General features: G+C 43.4%; 1 protein-coding gene across 2 annotated transcripts in view; it reads left to right on the top strand.

Moving 5' to 3' along the window:
* The window catches only part of CSMD1 (CUB and Sushi multiple domains 1), a 5,442,057-nt gene that overhangs the window by 4,234,818 nt on the left and 1,179,888 nt on the right, over positions 1-27,351 (top strand). For both annotated transcript variants that reach the window (XM_069606098.1, XM_069606099.1), the window contains exon 36: positions 13,335-13,431. In XM_069606098.1, the coding sequence (XP_069462199.1) occupies positions 13,335-13,431 (97 nt within the window). The remainder of the gene's footprint in view (positions 1-13,334; positions 13,432-27,351) is intronic.

The raw sequence follows: 27,351 nt of genomic DNA, 5'->3' as shown, positions 1-27,351 counted from the left end.
ATTCAGCAGACCCCTTGAATAAACTAAAGCATGAAGAAAATATAGGATGAAGTCTGTAATATGAATGGGAAACCAAATCAGTCTGCAAGCATCCCAAGATCAAAGATCTGAGGATAATTTTAGAAAACAATAATTAGTCAAAAGAACAAGGACCAATCAACACGGGATTGATGTAACAAACTTGTTAAGGAGCACCATACTTATGGACTTCTAGGTTTATACATGTGAAGAGGGATCTATAAAGTTTTGCCTTTTTTTTTTTTTAGCGAATGTCATATGAGCGGATTTCCTTTTGCTGGTCTTTCCACTTTTAACTGCAGAAATGAGGGAGATTCCCCCATCCCCTGCTTATCCTCCACCCCTTCTATAAAACTCAACCAATCTTATCATCCATATTTTTGTGGCAAAGTGGCAAAAAAATGGGGCAATACAAATTCAGCAGAAATGTCATTCGACAAAGGTAGGTTGTACTGTGAACATAAGGTGCTGAGCATCATATCCAAGCCCTAGTCCTCTCCACTAAGCCAGCTTTGTTTGGCTCTACAGTGATTGATTGTGAGTGTGATCCTTCGCTATGCGCTGTTAACTCCCAGTTCCATTAGTTTCATCAATGCTAATTTGCTATTGTTTAGTCTGGCTGTAGCATGAACTTTAAACCCTGGGGCACAGAGACTTAAGGTTTACACACCTTTCTTCTGCTTGATGCCTTGAACTGGAATTTTTCAACCAAAGATGAATAAATGCCCTATACTTAAGTTACCTTTCTTTCAGGAGTGTCTGCGTGTATTGTTCTATTTTTTTTTTTTTTTTTTTATTTGTATATAATCATCTTAGATTTTTTAACAAAATTTCGAAAAGCAGTTGAAGAGGTTACACAAGTGAGAAAGTGAAGAAGGGATAAAGTCATTGCTAACTCCTAAAGATCTTGCTATTCTGTATTGCTTTGCCAGACAAGGTGTAGAACCAGTGAAACTTTTTTTTTTTTTTTTTTTTGTCATGCAATCTTTTTTCATTCAGTCTGTGTTGGAATAAGCACGTTGAGGATGTATTTCATAATGTTTACGGTGGCCAACTGCCATGCCTGTTTATCTCCATCAAGCAGTTTGTTCCAACACGTTTCTTCATTTTGAAGAGTAAAGTTTGTAAAAATGTCTGTCAAGTATCTATCACGAATTTCTGTCGTCGATGGACAGTTCAAAAGTAAGTGGCGTATAGTTTCCGTGTCCCTAGTGGACTTGCAGAGACGGCAGCCGCTTGACAAGGATTGTTGTCTAATCGCCAGTATTTCGTTAGTTTGCAGGAGATTCAGTCTGATTTTTAAGAAGTAATTTCGAGCCGCTCTATTTGGAAATAGTTTCAGGAATGGTTGGATGGAGTCAAGTTTCTTAGAGAAAGAAGGGAGGTTGCTGCTGAGTTTGTACTTGGAAGCAAGGTCGTTGGTGTTGATCCAGTCGAGTTCTTTGATTTTCTTAATAACTCGAACTGGATTGGCGATGAGATCTTCTGTATTACAGGCAACTGAGTCTAAGATGTTCAAAACTTTAGTTTCCCATCGAGTGAGCATATGACAAGTTCCTAGCCGGATTTCTTCACTTATCAACTGATAGGTGTGGGGCGTATCTTTCTGTCTGCATTTCCGATAAAGCATGACACTATTACAATCCACAGTTGATTTTAGCGAGGAGAGGGTTAGTTCACGTCTGATTACTGATATCGGAGTTGTTTTCGGGAGGCCCAAGATTGGGCGCCAGAAATTTGCTTCTAGTTTTGGCCATAAGTCGTCTGGAAGATTCGGCATTGCTTCGGCGCCATATGTCAAAGATGGAATAACTTTCCCTTTATAAAAATCTCTTGCAGGTCTAATTGAGAATCTGCCGTATTTGGTATCAATTGCCTTTCCTTGTGTGGCTAGCTTGGTCGTTTTTGCTCGTAGGTGCTCTTGCATAGCTTTTTCCTTGTACGAGCTGTCTACAATAATTCCCAGGTATTTAAAGTTAGTGACTTTCTCGATGGTGGTTGTGTCTAGTTTCAAGTTCGGTGTGGATTTCTTTTTAGGGAATTTTTCTATTACCATCATTTTTGTTTTGGATTCGTTAATTTCCAAGTTATTTGACATCATGTAAAGTTTAAGATTTGCTAGTTGGCGTTGAAGACCAATAGGGCTGTTGTCCAGCAAGATTAGGTCATCAGCGTAAAGTAGGCGACTAATTTGTTCTCCTCCGAGTTTAGGAGGGAAAGCTCGAATCTTTGTTTCAGTTACTTGGAAGTCGCCTAAATAGGACCAAAACAAAGCCGGAGCCAATGGACAACCCTGTTTAACACCTCTGTTAGTTGCTATTGCTTCTGTTAATGTGCCTTGCTTATTTAGGCGGACCCTCATGGTGGTGTTTGAATAAAGAGCTTTGATTGGGTTGAGTACGTCTAATGGACATTTCCATGTGGCCAGCTTTCTCCACAGTCTTTCTCGATCTACTTTATCAAAAGCCTGTGTGAGATCGACAAAGGTAATGTATAGGCGTGGGCGACCCTCCAAGATTTTGCTTTTAAGGGCACTCAATATCAAAATGTTGGCGTTTGTCCCCAGATTCTTTTTAAAGCCAGTTTGGAACTTGTCGTGACACGGGGAATCATTGGCCCAGGTAGTGAAATGTTTTAACAGCAGAGACCCAAACATCTTGCCTATCGGATCGAGGAGGGCGATCGGACGATAGTTCACTGGGTCTAGCCTATCTCCTTTTTTATAGATAGGGACCACGTTTGCACATGTCCATGAGGGCGGAATGGATTTTGTGGCTGTGCAGCGTTTAAATATTTGGCTCAAGAGGGGAGCCCAGGTCTCTGGGTGGGATTTCAAGTCAAAATTCGTAATGCCATCAGGACCGGGCGCACGTGATGGTTTTAACTTTTTAATTAAAGCTATAATGTCCTCAATGTTGTCCACGCTGATCCAGGGGGTATCATTAGATTCCATCAGAGGAAATTTGGTAATTGGACTCTTAAAAAGACTTTGGAAGTGGTTTTCCCAGGCCAGTTGGCCAATTCCGTTTATTTGACATGGCCGATCTCCTGGTGCAGTTGAATGGAGTAGGGTCCAAAAGTCTCTGGCATTGTTTCTGGAGATGGCCGTAAGAATGTTTTCCGCGTCTTGTTGATACAACTTATGACGGTGACTTTTTAACCATGATTTGTAATTTTTAACAGCCGCTTTGATGATCTCCGGTGCGGCTGAGGGCTCGAATCTCTTTGCTTGCCTTTTTATTCTCCTCAATTCTCTCTTTTTTTCCATTACTATTTTATCGTAGGTATGTCTTTGATCTAGTGTTGATGTCTTATTTTTTTTTTGAGGAACTCTAAAGGTGGTTAATAACGGTAAATAATCCACGTCTATCCTAGGCAGTTGGTTGTTGTGGTCTTTATATTGGGCTGCAATAGTGGTTATAGCCTTTTCCATTATTCTGAGTCTTGTTCCTTGCATAGAGACTTCTATATCTGAAGTCATAGTGTTGTTTGCCAATAAGGTTGTGGACCAAGTAGTTTCAAGAAGATTGTGATCACTTTCCTTTGTTTTGATTACTTTAAAAGAGTTAATATGAGGTAGTAGGGAGCGAGATACAAAGATATAGTCAATTGTGGAAGTTGAATTTACTCTTTCCCAAGTTGGAAGTCTATTAGGATCAGGAAAGGCTAGATCCAAGTTGTCAAAAGATCTATACTTCATTAGGTTTTTTCCATTTTGTTGGCATCTGATCTGCTGAAGGTTTTTTTGATGTATATCGCGTTGGTTTTATCGAGGGTTGGCTATTAATGTTCAGGTCGCCACATAGAATTACGTGGTCTGGCTTATGCGAAACTTGCGCCCAGTCCAACTCTTGTTCTATTATGTTGATAAATCCTGAACTTTCAATAGTGGCTGGGTTCGAGTAGATGGTCACAATTATGAGCGTCATTGTCAAGGTTTTAGGCGATCCTCTTTTTTTAGTAATCCAATTTAGCTTTACCATCAGCATGAAATGATTTTCTTTTAGCTTTTGCGAGTTTACAAGGCCTCGTCCGCTACGAATCGCGATCAGGAGACCGGCCGTTGGGCGGCCTAAAGAACCTTTCTTGGCTAACACTGTGTGGGTTTCATAGCCATCAAGTACTGGAGGATGTAGAAGCCATGTCTCTTGCAAACAGATGATGTCGTAGTTTATTAGGTTTGAGGGTCCTGATGTTAGATGAAGGAAACCTCGGGTGTTCCACGAGCACAATTTTATTTGGTCTTGGGCGTTTGAATTTAGACAGTCTGTTGTGTTGGTGTTGGTCGTATTCTCGGGTGGCTATTTTTGTTGGTTTAGCTTTAAAGCCTTTGGTAACCATGACCAAAGAGAGTGTAAAGATGAGTTTAAAGATGGGTTTGCTGTAACAGGATAGGGCTCATTCTGAACTGTCCTTTGAAGTTTTTGACCTTCTTTTGGAAGCGTCCGTCTATCACACAGCTCCTTATACGCTGGGTTTAGTTTTCCAAGATCTTTAGCTGACCCCTTGGGTTGTGATTTGTTGGTTGATTCAGTCTGGTTTGGTTTTTGGTCCAAAACTGTAACAGTCGTCGTTTTCTTTAGTGATTGGCGACGTTTTTGGCGTGAAGGCTGGGAGTATTCAGTTGCTTTTATTGATGCCTGGGAATCTTTATTTGCTTGGTGATGGCAAGTTTTGATTTCTCTCGAAGATTTGGTAAGGTCGTAGCCCATTATTAAAAGTTCTTCAAGGGCAGATTCCAGGGCGTTTTTTGTTGATTGTGACGCTATGTATAGGTGTGAAATTGCCCTGGATCCCTGATGGCTCGGGTCGACAATTTGGAGGTCTTCTGACTTTACTAGTCGTAGTTTCGGGATGTAACTGAATAAGTCCATAACCGATCTTCTATTTAATATTACTTCGTCATAGTTTCCAGGGATCTGTTCTAGTTTCAGTATCCACCGTATTAAAGGTCTAATGTGGTGTTTTGTGGTTTTTGATTTGTAGGTTGGTCGCTGGGCTTCCTTGGTGGGGGCTCTTGTTGAAGATTTCTTTTGCTGCGCTTTAGGCCACGGAGTTTGAGGATTACTATGCGATCTATGAGGTCGTCTTGTTGGTTGTCGGCAAGAACCATTTTTTCGTGTTTCAGGATCTATTAAGTTGTTATTAATACTGGTTCTTGTTGATGGAAGTTAGTTTTTTCCACCTCTTTAGTTAGCTTGGTTTTTTCTATCAAAAGAGTTGGTGGGACAGTTAAGTCAATGAAAGGAGGATTTCGAGTACTTTCTGCGTTTGTTTGCGTAATGCCCTGGGAAGTAAGGAACGTGGTTGAAGTCAGTTTTTGAGATGGCGCCATAATCGGATCTTGGCTCGGTTTGGTCGTAGATACGAAAGACTTTGATTCTAGAGCCATGATGTAACCCTCCAAAAAAGTTATTTTGTTCAGCATTGAAGTTTGAATCGCTGTATGGTCTTTCAGCGTGTCCCCTATTGTTTCATAGAGTTTAATGAATGGATTGAGGGCTATCGATAGTGCTGACATCAAGGTGCAAGTATCGAGCTTTTTTGGATGTGAATCAGTTGCAGAGTTGTCACGTTGAGCAGCTGATTTAACTATCCCAGGAGTTGGTGGTCGTGTAGGTGGTGTGGTGGTGTTTAATGATCTTCTGGAGGGGAAGTCTGAAGAATATCTTCTTTGATTGGTATAATTGTCTAGGTTTGAGTAAAAAGAGTCTAAAGTTTTCTCAAACTGTAACTTATTTTTAGATTTGACAGGATGTTTACTTCCACCATCTTTCTCATGCGTTTGTGGGATTAGGCTTAAGGGCTCACTTAGTGACTGTGGTGCAATCGGCAGAGCCTGGTCTTTGTACTTGGTACTGTCGATTGGTCGATGTATTGAATCATTGATCAGTGGTTGATCATGTATCAAGAGTTGAGGGGAGCCCGTTGCCGCTGAGCCAATTTGCTTTAATGATGTCGAGATGGTTGGGAGGGGTACAGAGCTCTCAACTTCGACTTGCTCTCGTGTGGAGGTCTGAGGGCAACTCTGCGCTTCTTGATCATTGATGAGAGTTTGTTGTGGACACAAAATGGGGACTGAAGTTGGAGGTTTCGCAGGGGTTATGCTTTCCAAAGCTGGTGTAGGATTAGTTGTAGGTAGAACTGCCAAGTTTCGAGCCTGCGAAAACCCCAGCTCTTCCTGCATAATTTGTGGTATTTTTGAAGTCACTTGGCCTGAGAAGTGCCATTTTGTTGGGTCAATATCCGGAGCTGGCCAAGTACCATCTTTTGTTTGAAGAATGGAGAGTCTTCATTTAGCTTGAATCAATCTACGATATTTGCTAGGTGGTGTAATTGCATCAGCTGCCTCGAGAATTTCTGCATCTGTCAGCTCATTACATTTTTCTTGGATGGCTTTGGAGTGCCTGTTGAAAAAGTCTGATAATAGCTTCAAAGGGCGTTGTGGTTTTTTACCGCCCTTTCTCGTTGTTTTAGGGCCTGCACGGGGAGCTTTTGTAGAATTTTTTTGTTTAGTTAGGGATTTAGCCAATCTTATGGTTTCCACTTGGTTATTCGGCAATTCTAGGACTGAGTTTTTCTTGGTAGGGACGTCGCTGGTTCGTGATCTCTTTTTTTAAATTATGTTATTTGGCTCTTGCGGTGGTAGCTTAATTTCTTGACGCACAGTTGGACTTATTAACGCCGACGCATTATTTTCTGGGTTTGTCTTGTTTGCTGGTGGATTACTGTGAGTTTCCCTATGTACGATTGCTGATACCACAAGGCCAGCCATAGGTGGAGCTGCTGTTATTTCACTTTCTTTCGCCGAGGTTGATGAGCCACGCTCGACTCTCAAACCACTCAGGCACTCCTGTCCTGCCATCGATGGGCGCCGCTTCCCAGAGGCGCCAGGGGTCCGCACATCTCCCTCCTTCAACCGATTGACGTGGGGGGCACCCTCTCTGGGGTCCACCCCCGACCCCGTCGTGTCTGCTTCGAACTCCGTCGCAGCACTCGCTGCCTGCCCGCTCAACGCCGCCTCCCCTTCGAGAGGCCGCGGAGCCGCGGCTGCAGCAGCGGCGACGGTCGAAGCGCTCAGCCCCAGCAGCGCCCTCGGGGGCTCCGGCGCAGGGCCCAAGGCGGTCCCCCCTCCGGGGGGCCTCCGAGTCCCAGACGTGGCCGTGACCAAAGAGGGCACTGGTTCGCGTGCAGCGCCGACTCCCTACCGGGGCGAGGCAGAACCCCCGAGGGTGCCGGCCCGGCCCGCGGGCTGCTAGCGGCCTGCTCCAATACTGCGGCCGGGGGAAGGCCAGCGCCATCCACTCCCGGGACTGCGACCTCCTCCTCAGGTAAGCCAGCTTCGCTGCAAGGTGGTAAATGTTTGTTGTTGAATATGTCAGAACCTTTCTCGATAGCTTTTTGGTAGGGAATTTGGGCGTTAACAGCACAGTTTCTGTTTCCTATGTTTGTTAGAATGTTGGAGTTTGGGTTTGTGAGGATTTCTCGTTCATCTGTTGTTTCCATTGAGGTCGAAGGGAGACCAGTTTGGAATTGTTGTTGTGTGGGTGATGTGGTTGTGGTTTTAGTTAGCGACTTGACTTTACTTCTTAGAGAACGGCTTGTAAGGTCTTCTGAGTTCAACCGTTGTGGCTTTTGAGGTGATGGTGCTGCCAGGCCCGTCTTGCCTGGCATGACTGCAAGACTGCCACTCACCGCCACTCCACGTCCGCTCCGCGGAGTAAGTGAGGTTTTGTAGAATAGGCGAAGCGGGAGACACACCTCTCTAGGATAGAGCTGGAAAAAACACTGGCTGCTGCAAGACTGCCACTCACCGCCACTCCGCGTCCGCTCCGCGGAGTAAGTGAGGTTTTGTAGAATAGGTGAAGCGGGAGACACACCTCTCTAGGATAGAGCTGGGAAAAACACTGGCTGCTGCAAGACTGCCACTCACCGCCACTATTTATGGATTCCACGACATTAACCAGATAACGTATAGTTTTCCAGAGTAGGGACTTCACACTTTGTTTTAGAATATGTTCACGAGTTCCCAATTAGTGCTATTAGCGCCATGACTACCTCCAATACCGGTACCGTGTCCGGTCCCGTTCAATGGGGACTTACCGGTCTATTCCGAACTTTGTGGGACCAGTAATTCCCCGTTGAAAAAGCCATTCCCCATTCCCATTTCAGCCCCTATAGGGCTCAATGGGAAGAGGGAAGGTGCTAATAATGGTACCGCAAATTGTGGTACCGTTATTAGCTCTGAAGTCCCTTAACGGGTCCCTTCCATAACGCCTGGTAAAAGCAGGCGTTAAGGAAGGGACCCGCTAAGGGACCTCATAGTAGGGCGGTAAGGGATTACCGGCACCAGTGCCCTTACCGGTGCCGGTAATCCCTTACCGCCCACCTCGTAATGAGGCCCTGTGAGACAAGGAGAAGTCAAACCAGAAAAGTAAAACATGTGTTATTGAAGCCAAACAAAGGCAGGCAAACTCTCTAGGATGTGCATTCAAGAAGGGACCAAGAGTAAGTGACATTATAATGCAAGGGCATACTTAGTTTGAAACAAGTGTGTTAAACAATCTATGATGATTATGAAGCCAACATAACAAAATATTTTATACAAACATTTAAAATCACATCTATGAGTTCAAACAAACGAAGCAAGCCTAAAAAACCAGAGTAATATCAGAGTGAATTTCTTGAGACAATCATAACAAAAACTCATAATATTTGAACCTCGTAATCTTGCGCAATGGGTTCAATGGGTCCGCCACCATTAGCGGCGCCCGTTAACCCATTCCGCAAAAGTTATATTGAGGCCCAATGACTTGAGTTTTCTGCTATAAAGGCAAATAAAATGTTAAACAGCCCAGGCTTCATCAGGACAGAGGAACAAAGCAAAAGCTCTATTGATGCCTTCTATCAAATGGTGATTCTTTTCTGAACAAAACAATTGTCTAACTGAAGGGTTCCAGCGTATCAATGAGCATTTATTAAGAACAAGCCGGATGTAAACAGGGACTCACAAATGCCAGCTAGCAGATCAAGGTTCCAGATGGACTCTTCATTCAAATTAGAGTAATGCAAATGGGTGTCAGTCAAATAGGACAACTAGTGTCAGGGATACAGAGAAGGGCGGGGTGCTGGGCCAGACAAGCCAGAGCTTAAAAGGCCAGGTTGAAGGAACAGGCTATAGAAGTGGGCTTCTGAAATGATGACACGCAATCTTTTGGGTATTAATACCATCTATATATGGAGTATAGTGGCTTCAACTCTATGTTCTTGTGATGTCTGGTCAGCTGTGTGTTCTATTGCTTTTAAGCATTGGGGTATTATTAGTATAAAAAAAGGCAAACTGCAGATCTCTGAGGATCTGCCTCGGTGGCATGAGAACTGTGACTCCCTGCAACACCTTAATGTCATCACCAATCCCCTAGCAGGTAATGTGCCCCACAGTCTGCAGCAGTGACTTAATATCCTTCCTTTTCTCTGTATCCATTCTGCCTTTTTAGCATCTAGACAGAAATATTCTCAAGCACCTATCAGCGACTCGTAACAGTAGAATTCACTGTGAATGTGAAAACATGTACTTGTTCATTTCTATTTTGCAGGAGAAACATATTTACATTGTCTTTTTTTAAATAAACTGGGATTTACAGGGAAAAATACAAAAGTTTGAGTTTTAAATAATGCATTGGCTTTCAAAGTCAAAAGTACGTTACGTTTTACATCAGATGGTACAAAGCAAATGCCAGGGAGATAAATCATTCTGTGAGTTTCACATTCACATCTGGCATGCGAAAAGTTGTAAATGTACACTGCAGAACTATTGGCTTGCAAACAGAGCAGTTAGAATTGTTGCACTGTTTAAACACGTGTGTATTTTACACAGTTCAGCTAGTCTACGATTGTATGCAGTTCCAAACATGTGATAAATGCTTTTTAAAAATAAATTTGAATATATGTATATATTACAAGTTACTATGACACAGAAGCTTACAAAAATTTAACAAATAATAACTGTTATCAGAGATTGGTCAATGACCCAACATGCACATTTCTTACTTCTATGAAATTGCTGTCGGACAAATGGTATGGAGAATGTATTCTTAATAAAGATGAGTATCAAATCGTATTTGTCAAGCATCCCACAATCGCCACCCTGTACCTATTGCCTAAAATTCATAAGAACCTATCAGAACCATCTGGAAGACCAATAGTGTACTCTATTGGCTCCTTAACGGAGCCCGTGCCCACTTTTGTTGATTCCTACCTCATTCCATTTGTGACAGGCTTGCATTCCTATGTTAAAGATACTGGTGATGCTCTCAATCGCTTAGAACATATACCTTGGGATTATGAATTTATTCTGGTCACTCTCAATGTCACTTCTTCATATAGAGTTATACAACATGCTGATGGAATATACATCAAACGCAAAGTAATAGACATGCTACCTTTGCAAGACATAATGTGATGCTTTTGGAAATCATGTTGTTTATACTAGAACCCAATTATTGTTAATGGTGATGTCTATGTTAAGTAATAGTGTATTGTACACATTTCTTACATAGTTAATTGTAATGTGGTGGTTGAGGCCACTGGTCAGATTCTGGGGAGCATGGCCACAGGCCATAGGTCCAAGAATATGTACACTGGCTAGAACCACCACATTAGTAATGTGTGTAAAGTAATTATAGGTAATGTATTAGGAGTATGGACAGAATCACCAGATGCAGGATTTTCCAGGCCTGGTATTGGTCATCCAATATGTTGATTAACTCTTTAAGCGGTTCAATCTGAAGATTAATATCCCCAGCCACAATAATGCAATTGTTGTAGGTCGTTTGTGAAATCCAGCTATTTATGTGTTCCAAAAAAAGGACTAATGTTGCTAGTCAATGTAACACTGATGGTCTGTTGTAAATATTATACAAACACACTATTTACCATCGCCTGCCCAAATCAGCAATTCTAAAAGATCCACAGAACCTGTGGGACTTGGCTCTATCCTGCTACCAAAGGAGATATTAATCCAGACCAGAAGACCGCCACTAGGTCGACCCCTAGGTCATTTGGTAGCTGGGATAGCGAAGGTCTGATATCCATAAAGGTTGGGAGGATCGACTGCCCATGTTCTTGCAACATTTTAATATGCAAATAATTACACTAATCAGTTTTATTGAGTAATCTTTTCACTCCCGCTATATTCCAAGATACTAACTTCAATGCAAGAAAAACACCCACAGTTTTGCCAACCTCCCCACCGAGGCAGTCCACTTCTTCCAGATCAGCGTGGGGCCAGAGGCTTGCAGTTTGTCAGTAACTCATGTGATACTGGCACTCTAAAAAAGGTATCTGTAGACCTTACCAGTGGAATATGCCCTCCGGTCAATGCTGAAAAGGCCTTCCACCAGAGACCCTGATACAAAATAAAAACTGGGTATAGTCAAGATCAGATCCTGGAATGAATCCTCTAACAGTGTGTGATATCATTCTTAATAGAGAGACAATGTTTAGACTGTCACATCCAATGGATGCATCTTTTTATGAGTGACTCATGATCCTCAAAGGAGCGAGGGGATACTTTTGGTACATTGGTCATGATTACAGAGGGCCCAGGATTGCCCCTACAATATCAGGGATGGTCCCTTGTCTGGTGAAGGGAACAGTCGAGCTTGGTAGGGGGAGAGCATTATGGACTGCCAAAGGTGGTCCCGATTCTCTTGGCAATATGCCATCCGATTTCCTTTCACCCCTGCTGGCCTCATAGATACAGAATGCTGACTGTGGTTAGATTTTATAGTTTCCCCTCTATCATTACGTTCCAGGTTTTTGAATACCCTATTAGGGGTCATCCGGCTCATGTAGGAAGCAGTGCCCAGTCTAGATTATGCAACACCAGGGCTGCGTGTTGGGCAGTGCTGGCATTGGTAGCTTAACAGTCAAAACATCCACCTTTTCCTTTATTCAATTAATTTCTTCCATCAACCCCCTCACCCATCTGTCCATACTATATGAAATTGAGTTTTCAAGGTGGACAATAACTTCCTCAACCTTCTGAATTGGCATATTGCTAGCATTGCGCGTATTTATGCCAGTCTCATAGCAGCAAGTCTGAAAACATACATCATGTGTACTTAATGCCTCCCGGTTGTACTTCACCCTGTTTCCCCCTGCCCGATGAATCTATCCCAACCAGTTTTACGTGTTGCAGTCTTCCAGTGGTGTTCAGCTGGTGGTGCGAGCAGGGGATCTATCAAAGAATTACCAAGAGAGGTTCAGAGGAGAGGGACTTGAACGGTTACTAAGGGGTACCAGAAGCAGCACAGGAGTACACTGAGGAATAACATCAGGAAGTTGGGGTGACCCCCTACTGATGCCAATCGGGGGTGACGTGCTTATATCCACCTGAGAAAAAGAAGATACTTTAATACTTATAGCATTAGCAGAGGCAACTGAGGGAGACACACACACTTCTGCCAGGGAAGCCAGTGTGTTTTGGACTTTGTCATCTTTGATCTGTAAGTGGATTTCAATAATGTTTGCACCCAATGGAGCTCTTTCCAGACTATTGCTGGGCATTCCGAAGGAAAAGTTTTTTCCACCAATTTGACCAGGATTTTGGACAGCTTCAAAAGGCCCCAAAATGTCTTCCTTCGAAATATGGGGTCCTGTCCCCTTATGTAGGCTGCTGTGATTGGTTGGTGGATCATTAATGTCATCACATAAGGTCATCAAATCCACAATGTCTTCATGGACCACACAGTTGGATTTGGGGGGTCTTCTGCAGATCGTTACCTTGGTGTAGGTGAGAGTCACTCTCCTGAGGGATCCAATTGCTCCTCTGTCCCAATGCTATCAATATCTCACAATAAGCCCTTGATTTCAGAAATCAATAGGTTGACGTCCTTGCTTGGCTTAAATAGCCTTGAGATTTTGTGCTGCCTGGAGCCAGGTGGAACTACTCCCTTTGTCTTCCTTTTCAACATTTTGGGTATAGAGAAGTAGATTGGAACAGAACTGGGATGCGGCCCGGTAGTCATAACTGACAGACGGCACTACTCCAATAAACCACTGCGGGTGGATGAGAAAACATGCCTTGTTTAGACTCAAAATCTCAGAGACTTGGTGTACCAGAGCTCAGCTCTCACTTCTAACTCCCTTCAGTCCCTTTGATCTGAGCAACCCCCCTCGCCCCCAACCCCTGCTCCAGCACCGGGAATCAATGGTTCAATAGTGTGGATAACAAATAATTAATTAGCACTGTGTGCCAATATTACATTCTTCTGTTATTGAGAAATACTGATTTTCTCATTTCCTTTTCACAGATTCAAGTCATAAGTTTTGCTACAGAGCACAACTGGGATTCTCTTGAAATCTATGATGGCAGTGATCTGACTGCTCCAAGGCTTGGTAGTTTTTCAGGTGAGTATCCACATTAGTTAAGCATAACTGGCTTGATTGCCCTTAGTTTTCTTTAAAATATCTGAGTACTTGTAGGCTGTTCGTAATGATTGCTACAAGCACTGCTCGACTCTTTCAAAAACGTTGGTCTCTTGTCTTTTTCTTTAGACTAACAGTATTGTAGAAATTTGATGAAATTCATATTCGTATTCATATTGTACTTGTGAAATTATAAGGCAAATAACAAATCTGAATCTATGTGAAACAAATACAATCTTTTCACACTTAGTCGTATTTCACAATAGGTGCTAGGAGTTTGGTTGGTTAGTCATCGTTTTTGTAAAATCGTTTTTGTAAAATCTTTTTCTCCAAATGCATGCTTTCTCTTTTCAGCAAGCCTCTCGAAAATGCATTCCACGTTGTAAAACAGGTGGAAAATCCTAGTAAAAGGGTTGAGCCTAATGTTGCACCTGTTTTAGCATGGGCCATTGTGTGTATGTTCTAAACACGCCTGCCAATAAAACATGAATGAATGAATAAATGGCAGCAACTGATGTTGATGCTGCTGTTCAAAAAAGTAACATTATCCTATTGTGTGGTTTCTACTTTTGATTCTTAAAGAAAAATAAATATGTTTAGTGCAGAATATGCAACATGGCAAGATGGTGAGGTTGCAGACAATGTTGTAGCATTTGATTCCACACATTGTAAACTGGGTTTTGTGGTAATGTCGTAGGAATTTTCTGCTTCTTCTACTGCTTTTATCTAGAATGCATTCAAGCAATGGACGTGTGCACACATTAGAACATAAGAAGTCATTTAGCTGTTTTCGCTGTCACTTTTCTAGTATGCACAACTGGCAGTGGCCCCTGTAAGAGTTTCCTCATTGAAGCAGTGCTTCTTTCACAGCTCCATCTTGACTCCTTTAAAATCGGCTAGTAATTGGATATTCCAGCTCAAGTGCCAGGCAGTAGTCCATTTTGGCAGAGGAAAAGCAGGAAAAGGCATTTCTGCCAAGTTGTTGCTGTTTCCACAAGGACATTCCAAAATGTGTTGTTATGTTACGTTGATTTATGCCACACAGTGCTTCCCTTTTCATGGTCTCTAGGCACTCTCATGGCTCTGAAAGGCAAAGTGGAAGGGGTTGATTAGGATAGAAAGAGGAATAGGACAAGTGTTGTGCTCTGTTGTTGGTCTGTCTAGAATCAGAAGAAACTGCTGTGTGCATGTGTGCTTTCTGGGGGTTGGGTTTTTTAAGCTAGTCGGGGCGTTTATGAGTTGGTTTCAGAGTGATGTGCATATTCAGGGTGTTTAGCAGGGGTTTACTCTAGCCATGAGACATGTATGGTAGGTGTGTGGTTAGTGAGTGTGGTTGAGAAAAGATATGGTTGGTGGGTTTTGGGCATCGAGTTGTGGATAGTCTCTGGCACCGTGAGACTATGCAATTCCTTTTTCTTATTTGTTAGAACACTCACTTTTAGATGGGTGTTGAGTTATGTTGCTTCCAAGGTTGATTTGACAATGTTGGGCTGGTCTATGTGTGGGGAATAGACTAGAGGAGGGTTGTTATTGTGGTGATTGTTGCATCAGGAGTTTGTAGCTGACTCAGATGGAAGCATTTTTCTAAATCAAAAAATAGTAGTAATGATGGTGGAAGGGCCTTGTGCCAGAATGTCATCTGTTAAGGGTAGGATAGCCTGAGTGTTCTGATCTTCATCAACATACAATAAAGTGGGTAATTCTATTTCTGAAATGGAGGTTTGCTAATCATATGATATTTCTGTAACCATTCTACTGACATCTACAGTGCCACCTTTGCAGTGTCACATAGCAGGTTCAATCATCATGTGTGACCCCTGACAGGTGCTGCAACACACATTCACTGCAGGAAAAAGAGGCATTTTAACTCTCTGTAACTCCAATATAAATGCTGATAATAGTATGCCTAGACAGTCTGGTGGCATTTAAATCTTTAACTATAAGCCAGGCTTGGGTGTGGCATGCTGACTGATAAGAACACGCAATTGTACTCAACGGCAACATTATAGTGCTGGCATGTGAAGCTGTTGAGATACCCTCAGCACCAGCCCTGCAGTGCCATAGTGCAGATTCAAAGGTCAAAGGTCACATGTGCATTTCTGACTGCTGATGGCTCACAAAGAGGGAGCTTTTTAAACTTCTGCACCTCTGTTTCCAAATATAATAATTGTTTATCTTACTTAGTCTGGTGGAATGTAAAGCTATAAATATAAGCTGTGCGTAATTGTGGCATAGTGACTACTAGAGCTCACACCTATACAGCATTTAATATCACACTACTGTCAGCTCCATGAGCAGGGTACACCTATGACAGAACTGGTGGGTATTAGAGTCTGGTTTGACTGTCTTGGTAGCTGTCATGTAGAACAATGACCAGGATGCAGCCTCTTTGATACCCATCAAGAAAGGGCAGCGTCTTCCTCCAAGGTAAAAAAAAAAAAAACAAACAAACACCTCATCTCTATGGAAATGGTGCCTTAAATATGGGACTGATATAACAAAACCACACTCACTTCGGGGTCTCTTTAAAGTCAGACGGCCTAGTAATGGGGTGGAGGTAGAGTAGCCATAAAAGAGAGGTTGGTTTAGAGAAGAATTCCACAATCTTGGCTTCTGTTAGGCCTCTCTACTTAATCATGCCCCCTTTCTATATCTTGCAGCAAATCACTCTGGGTCTGATGTCAGAAAGTAAATGGCACTTGGTAGGAAAACCTGGATTGTACCCCTTGCAGCATGCTTGATGTGGACTACTCCCTTGCAACATTTAGCCTTTACAATGTAGAACATCCTTTCCTTCATTGATTTATCTTTGCACTTTCAATACAAGAAGACTGGGTATTTGTTGGAGATGTCTATTCCAAACCCCTGTATTATAGAGGAAAAGACAGAGGCCCTCAAGCCAGAGGAGAGCTCTACCCCTTAACCATTTCCACCAAACAGTGGGGATGACACTGGTGTTGGACCAAGCTGTATCTGCTGGCTGCGCAGGGGAGGCAGGATCCTGCTCACTCCGGGTGAAGGCCAGCCCTGTAGATGTAAGATAACTTAATGGAGTTGAAGTGCAGAATTAAGGACTCACCCTGTCCCCGGATACCCTGCAGTGGGTCTCCAAGGCAACCAGAAGCTAAGGAACTGCTCTGGGCTCAGATTCTTGAATTGAACCTCCTCTGAACTATGTTGCCCTTGACAACAGATGCTTTTCCCAAGCTTCTTCATTTCACATGCCATTGCTGCATGCACTGAAATTGTGATGGAAACAGTCAATCAGCCTACCTACCCAATGTTGAATCACCACCTAGAAGCCTGGCTCAATGTTCTTAAGACCCAAAAGACAATCAATTAAGGTACTGTGAAAAGGCTTTGGGCCTCATCACGACTTGGGCGGTAACGGTAACGCTATTAGCACAGGCGGTATTAGCCCTACCGCCGAACTCCCCGGCGCTAAAAGCGCCGGATCACGAGTTTGGCGGTAATGTAAGTCCCCATTCCCCACTGAGCCCATTCGGGAATGCCCCATTCCCCATTGGGTTCAATGGGGAATCTTCGCGCTAATACCGCCGGCGGATTTCCCGCCGGCGGTAATAGCGTGAATTTTGGGCGTATTTCCCCCCCAACTCAGAGCTGGGGCAAAATCCGCCGAAGCCCTGATTCAGCGGCCCCTTAAATCCAGCGGTAATAGCGCTACCGCCGGATTTAAGGGTTACCACTGAAGTCGTGATGAGGCCCTATGTCTCCCTAGTCCACATTCTCTGAACTAATTATATTGTTGCCAAGTCTCTTGCCTGAACGCCTCTGCTGATCAATCCATATTGCCTTTTGTGTCCAAGTGTATTGTCTGTGTTTTTTTTTTGCAATGATTAATTTATTGCAATTCCTATCTTTTTTATAGTACCTTGATTGGAAGTTCCTTTATTTTAGAACCCCTGGAGGAGAAATAGTCTGTTCTTGGCATGTGCTCCAGAATAAGACGAGGAAGTCATATCTGTCAGAATGTACTTGTTTCACCTTTGTGATAGGTATCACTGCAGGGTTAATAGTAGTGTGCATCAGACTAGACGATTCAGCCACTACTTTCTGTGAAGGGTCAGAAATATGTGACAGGCACAAAGGTATGATTTTCTGAAAGTTTGCAATTCATTAAAATGAACATGGTGAGATAAATGCCTATCTTCCCCTATCCTAATAAAAGGTCCCAATATAGCAAACTAAACTAAAGCAATGTGACCTAGTGTCCAAAAAGTCTTTGAACCTCATACTAATAAATACAACAAAATAATACAAGGAATATATGGCTGTCGACAAATCCAGCACAAGCGTCTAAAAGTTCAAACTTACAACGTTTTGAAAGTACTCCTTGTGACCATTGTTGGGTTCCCTTCACCTGCATCAATGCAGGAGTATCCTTGGGAAGATTCTGATTCAACAAATGTATGTTCTGTTCAACACAAAATATACTCTTCTTCCGATGTGACTTTTCACTTTGCAAAGTAAAAGTTTCTTTCATAAACACTTATCCTCCTTGATAAGGCAAATGTCTCACAAACCACAAGTTCTTAAAGCAAAGCAATTGATTTCCTCAGGTTGCAAAGCAATTAGTAGCATATCACACTTCACTTGTTCTTCTACTGGAATAGTTTTGTCACGATAGCACAGCAACTGGCTTTGATGATGTGCCAATTTATCAGAATGATAATATGGTTAAAAAGTTCTTTCCACGACATGTGTTTTCCACAACCACACTTCTTCAAAATGTCTTCTTCTTTCCTGGTATCCTCACCTGCAATGATGAAAAACTCCTACAACTGCAATCATTCTTAGTGGTAATGGTTGTTTACTGCTTCCTTACAGCCCCTTTGCTGTGGGCAATGTGGGTTACAGATTTCCCCAAATTGGAATCCCAGAGAAGGGCAATTGTGCCCTAGTCAGCTTTGTGCTACTTTCTTAGTTCAGTATTCAAAATCATCAATTTCTGCAAAATTACCCGCTTGGAGCACCCGGGGTCACCTTTCGTGTCAGGTCAACTCACCTTTCTGTTGCGGTGTCTCTGCTTCACTTTCTGCTGCTGCAACATAGTTTCTGTACTCAGCTCACTCCTCTGCCAGTGTCCGCACAACCTCCGCAGTCTGCCTGCTTCTTATCTGGAGCTCTGGCAACTCTGCTGGTTCTCTGCGTACTCCTGCTCACCGATAAAGTACATGTCGGTTTGGGGACCTGTTTCCCTTATGGGTGGGCCTCTTCTCCAATTGCCGTCCATGATGCCACTTCCTGCTGCGTACACTCTGCAGTCTCACCCGCCCTCTCTCCCCAAGTCGGCTTCAGCTGACTTTCTTCCTTCAGCTTCTGCAGTGTATTCATGACTCCAGACTGCTTCTGCCTCTGCTACTCCTGCCACTGGTCTCCCCACCTGAAGCACATTCTTGGGTTTAAATGTCCCGCTCACGTGTCTTGTTCTACAACAACTAGTATGCACATTCTGTTCAACAGTACCTCTGATCCTCAGTAACTCTGAACTTCTCTTCCTCATACCATTATCACATGCATTATGGATATTGATGTCCATAGAGGTTTTAGTTCTTTGATATTCAGTTAGTTTTAAGTGCTTGGTAAACTTAGAGTTATCAGAGTTAGATGCTATGTAAAAGGTATACAATTTAACAATATGACAAGGACCTCCACCTAAGGCAAAACCATGACCATTAGAGTATGGCACATTTAATTCCTGAACTCCCAAGGCATAAACCTTGTGCTGTTTAGATGACTTTTCATGACATATTCTTTGGGTAGTTTCATGGGAGGGACATGTCCAAAGATAGCTTTCCATTAAATATTTTGAAATTATAGGAATTTCATCCTCACAAGAAGATGAATACTGCATCTCTCCCGAAAGAATCACCACTTCCCCTTGATATCCATCTCCTCCCATGTGATCCTCCCTCATGATACCACCTCCAGCGTTAGGATCAGGTAGTGGTTGACTTCCCCAGGCCACATGGGAGAAGATCTTACGTTGGGGTTCAGTGATGACTCTGCAGGATTCATTACATAGCCTTCCCTTAAAGGCTCGGCCTCCCATTACAGTGTCATCCTCCCAAGCAAAACCAATAGCCTCCCCCATATCAAAAGGAAGTATTGGGGTTTCCCTTTTCCAAACAGGGTTTATTGAGAAAAGTCCATATTTTTTTCCATGAATCAACTGGGGAATAGGAAAAGGCTAATTTATTTTTCTCATCTGTGCTGTGACTAGATGTTTTAAAATGTATTTTGGCCACCTGAAGGACCCACAGATCAAAATGGGGTATTCCACTGCCCAGCACTGATTGAGTTGGAAGATCAGGTATTACTGCCACTAATAACTGTATTTCCATCCCCAGTATGGTAATATAAATCTGAGTTAATGGGTGTCCTTTTCTTTGACCACAAACACAACCTACAGTCTTCTGTGTCATGGGTTTCTAGCCCAGAGGAAGTAGACATGCTTTTATGGCACAACCCTTACTTCCTGTATCTAATTGGGCCCAAACAGTCTTTCCTTGTACTATCACTAGAATTCGATAGAAACCTTCATCCCCAGTGCAAAGCATAAGGTCAAGTTTTTCAGAAGTGGATTCTTTAGAATGGGAATACAGAATGTTTCCATAGGAAAACATGTTATTCAATTTTCCTTTCTGTTCCAATTTCTGCTTTGATGGTGAATTAGAGCTTTCCAGCCTATGGATGGACAACGACTAATGGGGTGTCCTAGATTTCCACAGGAAAAACACTCTTGTTCTGTGTGTCAGTATATGACAGGGAATCCACATTCCTCTCATGAGGGATCCAGTTCATCTTCACTTTCTTCTTCTATCAAGGGAGTCTCTACAGCTTTTCCTTCTACATTGAGAGTCTCCTCTTTGTCAGGGGGAGTATCACCCAAAGTGAATACTATGATATGTTTCGACTGAGAGACTTTGCAGTTCTCTGTCTCTAAGGCTGTGCAGATTTGGTAATGCTGTTATTTCTCCTTGTCGGATATGATGGAGCAACCGTAGTCTCATAGGAGTGTTACAATTTTCTGTATTCCCGGGGAGAGGGATCTCCCGTATTATTCGAGATCAGGAGCTTTGCTCTCTTCCCTTAGTAGTCTTGACTCAGTCTGGTTTCTCTGCCTCCAGCTTTGAGTCATGCAAAAATACAATTCTGGGTCCCACTTCCTATTGAGTTGCTTTCCTGGGTTGCCTTTATCTCCGTTCAAAATGTTAGACTTGAACAGAGATTCTCATGGGGTTTCATGCACCGAGTCCTACTAGCTCACCCCTCTTAATTTGTACTGGATTGTGTAACAATTTCAAAAGGGCAATTTGTATTTGTCTCCACTGGTCAGAAGAGGCAACACCTTTACCTCTCATTCTTCTATTTTCACCCAGGGGCATACAATAGATAACTGAGATGGCAGAAATTGTTACCTTAGGCTCTAGGGAGATGATTACTTTGTCCCTACTGGCTATTTGGTATGTTTGAGGGAAGAAAAGGTTGTAAGTGTTACCCTCGCTCCTTGAAACTTTGGAACTCATGGAAACTATAACCCATTTGTTTCTGTTGTCAACCACCAAACCCAAGATGGCCGCCAGCAGTGGCCATATCAGGAAGACATCAAAAAGGCATGAAGTGGTCTAGTGTACTCCACGCAACCAGCAGGGGGATTCATACATTTATGCGCAGCACAAACCACAGATCACTGCCTTTCTACTATTCAGTGGCGTGCTTCCTGGATCCTGCTCCTTTCACTGTTAATACTTTGCTGCAGACTCCACTTGCCACATATCCTGATCCCGGCATTTCAATCCTGATCTCCCCCTGACACTTGTCGGTCCTCCTTCTGGTGTCTTCTTTCATACGCACCATGCACCTTTTCCCTTTCTACCCTTCCCATCTGTTTGTTGCCTTCTTTGCAACTTTCTTCCTGATCCTACCTTGTCCTACCACATCTTCTCGGATCTGATGCTACACACAGTCATAGTCTATTTTAGATGACATATTGTTTTTTTCCAAGACTTTGCAAGACCATATAATGCATGTCCAGGAGGTCCTGCTCCAATTACGTGAAAACCATTTATATAATTAAACAAATGTCCCTTCCATAAAACCCAAATCCCTTATTTAGGATACATACTTTCTTCTCAAGGAACTATGATGAATTCAACTAAGGTTCAATCTGTACTTGACTGCCCACCTCTAAGGACTGTTATAGGCATACATATCTCCAGCTTCTCTTTCCACATCTTACACATCTTACCGATCACTGCCTTTTAAAAAAGGGAAAGTGATTCCACTAGATCAAACAGCTTTTCAAGAATTAAAGGAAGCCTTCACCACTGAAGCCATACTGAAACTCCCAGATCAGAATAGATCATTCATACTAGAAACGGATGCCTCTCATGCAGCTATAGGCACAGTCCTCAAACAAAAGGACGATAGTGGAATGGAACATCCCGTTTTCAATTTATCTAAAACCTTGTCTCCTTCAGAGATAAACTACACAGTATTGGAGAAGGAGCTGCAAAGAATGGTGTCATCTCCTTTTAGGACAGCACTTCTCTCCATTACTGTACGCACTGATCACCACAATCAACAAGTTTCACAGTTAGTCGAAACCCAAAACAGCTGACATGCACGCTGGGCCTACTTCTTTTCCTCCTACAAACTGCTCTTTACCTTTTTGCTGGGAAAAGAAAACCATGTTTATTCACGTACCAAAGAAGACAAAATTGACTCATTTCAGTCGGAACCGTTACTTCCCAAAGCTGTCTGTGTTTAATGTCACTAATTTTGTGCAATCCCTCATTCAGGAGACGAAGAATGTGTTCCCTAGCCTTCAAAAGGTCATTCAATCATGTTGCTTGATACACAAAGATGATATTTTCTTTTATGGAAAACGGGGTCTTCATATATTCTCCAACTTGTCACATGGAAGTCTTACAAATGTGTCATGGCTCAGTTGTGGCAAGACATCATGGCACACACGTAACTTTGGAGCAAATACGTAGACACTTTTGGTGGCCCTCCATGATTCCAGACATACAAGAGAATATTGCAGCTTGCACAGTCTGTCTACAAACCAAAAGGCCTCACCAAAGACCAGCAGGTCTCTTGATACAACCCATGCTTCCTACTCATCCTTGGCAAAGCATCTCCACTGATTTTATTGTATAATTACCAATCTCAGCAGGTAACACCGCTATAATGGTAACAATAGATACCATGACCAAAACGGCCTACTTCCTGGCCTTACCTAAAGTGCCCTCTGCCATACAAATGGTTAATCATTTCTTGAAACATGTCTTCCGATTGCACCGCTTACCAGACTCCATAGTGTCAGACAGAGGCTCCCAGTATACCTCCCGATTCTGGAAAGAACTATGTCAAATTCTGATTATCCACCGTGCTCTTTCATCAGGGTATCACTCTCAAATTGATGACCAAACAGAGCAGCTCAATCAGACACTAGAGCAGTATCATAGATGTTTTGTTTCATCCACATAGGATAACTGGACTCTTTTACTACCCTTGGCAGAATATGTGTATAATAACTCTCTCCATACTGCTATAGGAATGAGCCCTTTTCACTGCACAACCACACTTCTTCAACATTTCTTCTTTCCAGGTATCCTCACCTGAAATGATGAAAAACTCCTACAACTACAATCAGTCTTAGTGGCAATGTGTGTTTACTGCTTCTTTACAGTCTGTTGGCTATGGGCAATGCAGGTTACATATTTCCCCAAGTTAGTATCCTATAGAAGGGAATTGCGCCCTTGTTGCCTTTGTACTGCTAATGCATAGATTCTTGGCTGTGGGCAATACGGGTTACAGGTTTCCACAAATTGGTATCTCAGAGACGGAGAATTGCACGCTTATCGCCTTTGTACTGCTTCATTAGTTCCTTATCAAAATATCAATTTCTGCAAAATATCCTGCTCTGAGGTCCCCAGGGTCACCTTTCACTTCAGGGCAACTCACTGTTCTATTGTGGCATCTCCACTTCACTTTCTGCTGCTGCATCAGAGTTTCTGCACTCAGATCGCTCCTCTGTCAGCCTCCTCGCAACCTCAGCCTTCTTCCCATTTTAACTTTAGGGCTCCACCTGCTCTGCTGTCCCTCCACGTCCTCCCACTCACTGATTCAGCACATGTCGGTTTGGCAAGGCTGTTATCCATACAGCTATGCCTCTTCTCCTGTTTCCGTTCACAACGCTGCTTCTTGCTACATACACCATGCCGTCTTGCCCGCCTTCTCTGCTGAGGTCATCTTCAGCTGGTGTTCTTCCTTCAGCTACTGCAGTGTTTTTAGGAGTCTGGACTGCTTCTGCCTCTACTGCTCCTGCCACACATCTCCCGACCTCAAGTGCATTCTTGGTTTTAGACAATGGGCCTCATTACAACCCTGGCGTTGGACCATGGTGCTATTAGCACCATGGTCCATGCCGGATTCCGCCATGGTGGATGGTGGATTTACCGCCCCATTCCAAGGTTGGCGGGGCGGTAAATCCCCATTCACCATGTCCCCTTCCCCATTCCCATTTTTGGCCCATAGGGCTCAATGGGAATGGGGAAGGCGCTAATTATGGCACCGTAAATTACGGTGCCGTAATTAGCACCAAGGTCCCTTAGCGGGATGGACTTTAACGCCTGCAAAAAGCAGGCATTAAAGTGTGAATCTGGCGTTAAGGGTTTAACGGCGCCGCAGACTTTTACGGCGCCGTTAACCCATTAACGCCAGGGTTGTAATGAGGCCCAATGTCCTGCCCAGGGTCCTTGTTCTATAACAACTAGATTCCACATTCTGTTTGACGGTACCTATGATCCTCAGTAACTCTTAGCCCCTGTTCCACATGCATTATGGATATTGAAGTCCATAGTGTTTTGGTTCTTTGATATTCAGTTAGGTTTAAGTGCTTGGTAACAGAGTTATCAGAGTCAGGTGATATGTAAAAAGTTTACTATTTAACATTGGGGCCTGGAACTCCACCTATGACAAAATCATGACAATTAGAGGATGGCAAATGTAATTCCTAAACTCCTAAGGCACAAACCTTATGCTGTTTAGATGATGTTTCATGACATGTTATTTGTGTAGTTTCATGGGAGAAACTTGTTCAATGACAGCATGCCATTAAAGGACTTTCATCCTCACAAGAAGATGAATACTGTGTCTCTCCCGAAGGCATCCCCACTTCCCCTTGACAGCCATCTCCTCCCATGAGATTCTCCCTCATGATACCACCCCCACAGCTGCCTTAACCTGGCCACGTGGGAGAAGATCTTAGGCTTGAGTGCAGTGATGACTCTGCAGGATTCATCACATGTCTCTCTCTCTGACGTGTGCTGCTTATCATCTGCTTTATTTCTGTTGCACTATGAGACCATTTTATATATGTTGAATTGTATTTAATTTCAGGTTTTCTGTTTGCTGGTTTTATGGTCTTAAGGCACATGCTTGCCTACCTTCACATAATTTGTACACTTCTAATTATCAGATGTCTGCATTATTTTACTGTTGATAACTCAGTCTGTATGTCTGATTGTTTACGGTACTCTATTTTCCACATTCTTCTCTTTGTGCTTCACCTGAAGTACTTACCTGTTGTCATGTTTGCATTGCACATGATGTGATGAATTGGATTCCGCTTTGCAGGAGTGCAAGAATGAGTAGGGGTAAAATGGCTCACTCAAGCCTTAGAGGGATGAATGCTGGTGCTTTGTGTGGTCGAATTGTGATGGTTCAAGTGATGCAGGTTGGGGCAGTTCCAAGAGCGCATTGCAGTTGTCCCTGCCAAGTTGAGCTTTTGCCGCTCAGAGAAGTCAGTGAGCGATTCTCCAGCAGTTCGAGATGGCTGGCAATGGTCATCGAAGTGGTGATCAAGGGTGCGTTGATGTGTTGTCAATGAGACAGTGGTTCTCAGGCATGCTGGGCTGAGCCATGGTTGTAACCCCTGTTTAGAGATGGCAAGTGGCCTTCCAGATATTTGGTTTGGATTCTGACATTGAGCAGTCGCTTCAGCCTAGCAGGAGACTTGCTTTGTACACAATACAGTATTGAGCTGGTTTAGATGCAGTGCAATAGTTCTGCTGGTTTTAGGAACATACACCCTAGCACCAATGCCTTCCCTAATGTTCAGGATACAAGGAACAAAGAGCGACCAGTTCAGTGGGACAGGGAGCTTCGGCTGGCCAGGCCCACAGGTTGCAGTGAGGTCTTCACAAAGGACTCGAGGACAGTCTGCTCCATTTCAGGGTCTGCTCTTCTGGCTCAGAAGATCCATTGCAGAGTGGCTGGTCCTGGTCCACAGCACTGGTCACTCCTGATGCCCAGGGAATGGTTAGCGGACATATCTTCCTTCTGTCTTGGATGGCTCCTTCTTCACCTCAGGTTGAGGGCTTTGGACAGTGCAACTGCCCCAAAGGAAGTCCCAGTGAGAATCTTCAGAATGTCTCTTAAGTCTGAACAGATCTTTGAGGAACTGAGGGAAATCTGTTGACAGGGTAAGAGACCCATTCTTTTAAAAGAGTAAGTCTCCAGGTGATTGGTCTAAAGCTAGCTTGCTTTTCAGCACCAATCCCTGCTCCTGGCTGGAGTGGACTTTGCCAGCGAGATACAAGATGGTGGAAGGCTTCTACCAGTGTCTGTTATACTTCTGCCCATCCTACTCCCACCCTTCCCTCCTACTTACACCAACAACTTTTAGATATGCAGCACCCTGGTGTGAGGCTACTCCTCTCGAGTGGGCATGCTCCGTTGGTGCCTACGCCAAGGACAGCTGCCTGCTGTGTGGCTTTCCTTGGAAGATGGGTTACTGGCCCTCACAAGAGAATCAGAGAGGCTGGATCCTCTGGGCTCCTGTCCTGCTGTCTGGCAGTATCAGCCTGACTGACACATTCCCTTCCACAGCAGAGCTGACTCCCAGGAGTTTGATTAGCAATATCAATTGGGATGTGATGGCCATGACCCTAAGTAATGCTATGCACTATGCCTAAACTCAGGCATAGCTTATTCTTAGAGATTATCCTGCAATCAACATTGGGTACTCATGATCATCGTAGTTTGGGTACAGGGGACATATCTTAAATGTCACGCCTGTGTTGCAGGGACTTTGCTGTTGCTCTGGTGGTTGAGTGGGAACCATGTGACTTTTGAGCCTGTTCTGTGCCATGAGCAGAGCAGGTGCTGCGGATCAGGCTTATGATACAGCGGGGCACAGTGACACTATGCTTTTGGCATGGAGGTGCGACAAAGGGGGATCTCATCAGCAGAGTACCCCTTTGAAGAAGGAATCACCTGCATACTTTTAGGTATTAATACAAATCAAAAAAGCCAGGGCTTTGCATCCTTGCCAGTTGACAATTAGTCAACCATAGCATGTTGGGGCCTGTTTGGGCTGTTTTCCACCATCCGTTACAGCACCTCAGGTTTTGGGGTTTAATACTTAGGCGAGTTTGTACGTTGCTGTTTTGTGTCGATTTGTTGTGACTAAATGATCATCCCCCATTCATGTAATTTCTTCTAATAGGAGGGTAAATAAATTGAGACTCTCCCTTAGTATAGATGCTAAATGTGTTAATTTATTTCCCAGTCCTGGAAAGTCTTCATCCCCCTCCCCGATTTGTCCCCTCCTTTCTCATTAGCGGTTGCTCTTGTTAACAGTCCGTCTGCTATCTCCCCTGCCTCCCCTATTTTATACCACACAGCTTGATTTGTTATTTTTACCAGAAACTTGTTTTACCCCTGACTCTAATGTTAATTATGAATATCATTTCATGGCTACTGTATGTTGTATAAGGATCAAAAATGGTAAAAACACTGATATCCTGCATTTTGAAACATTCCCTATCTGAAATGCCTGCGTAGTCGTCTTTCTGTTCTTGCTCA

Source organism: Ambystoma mexicanum, chromosome 4p, assembly GCF_040938575.1.
Source record: "Ambystoma mexicanum isolate Mex_15411 chromosome 4p, UKY_AmexF1_1, whole genome shotgun sequence".
Taxonomy (NCBI): Eukaryota; Metazoa; Chordata; class Amphibia; order Caudata; family Ambystomatidae; genus Ambystoma; species Ambystoma mexicanum.
The sequence above is the reverse complement of the archived record's forward strand: the minus strand, read 5'-3'. Positions and strand labels throughout refer to the sequence as shown.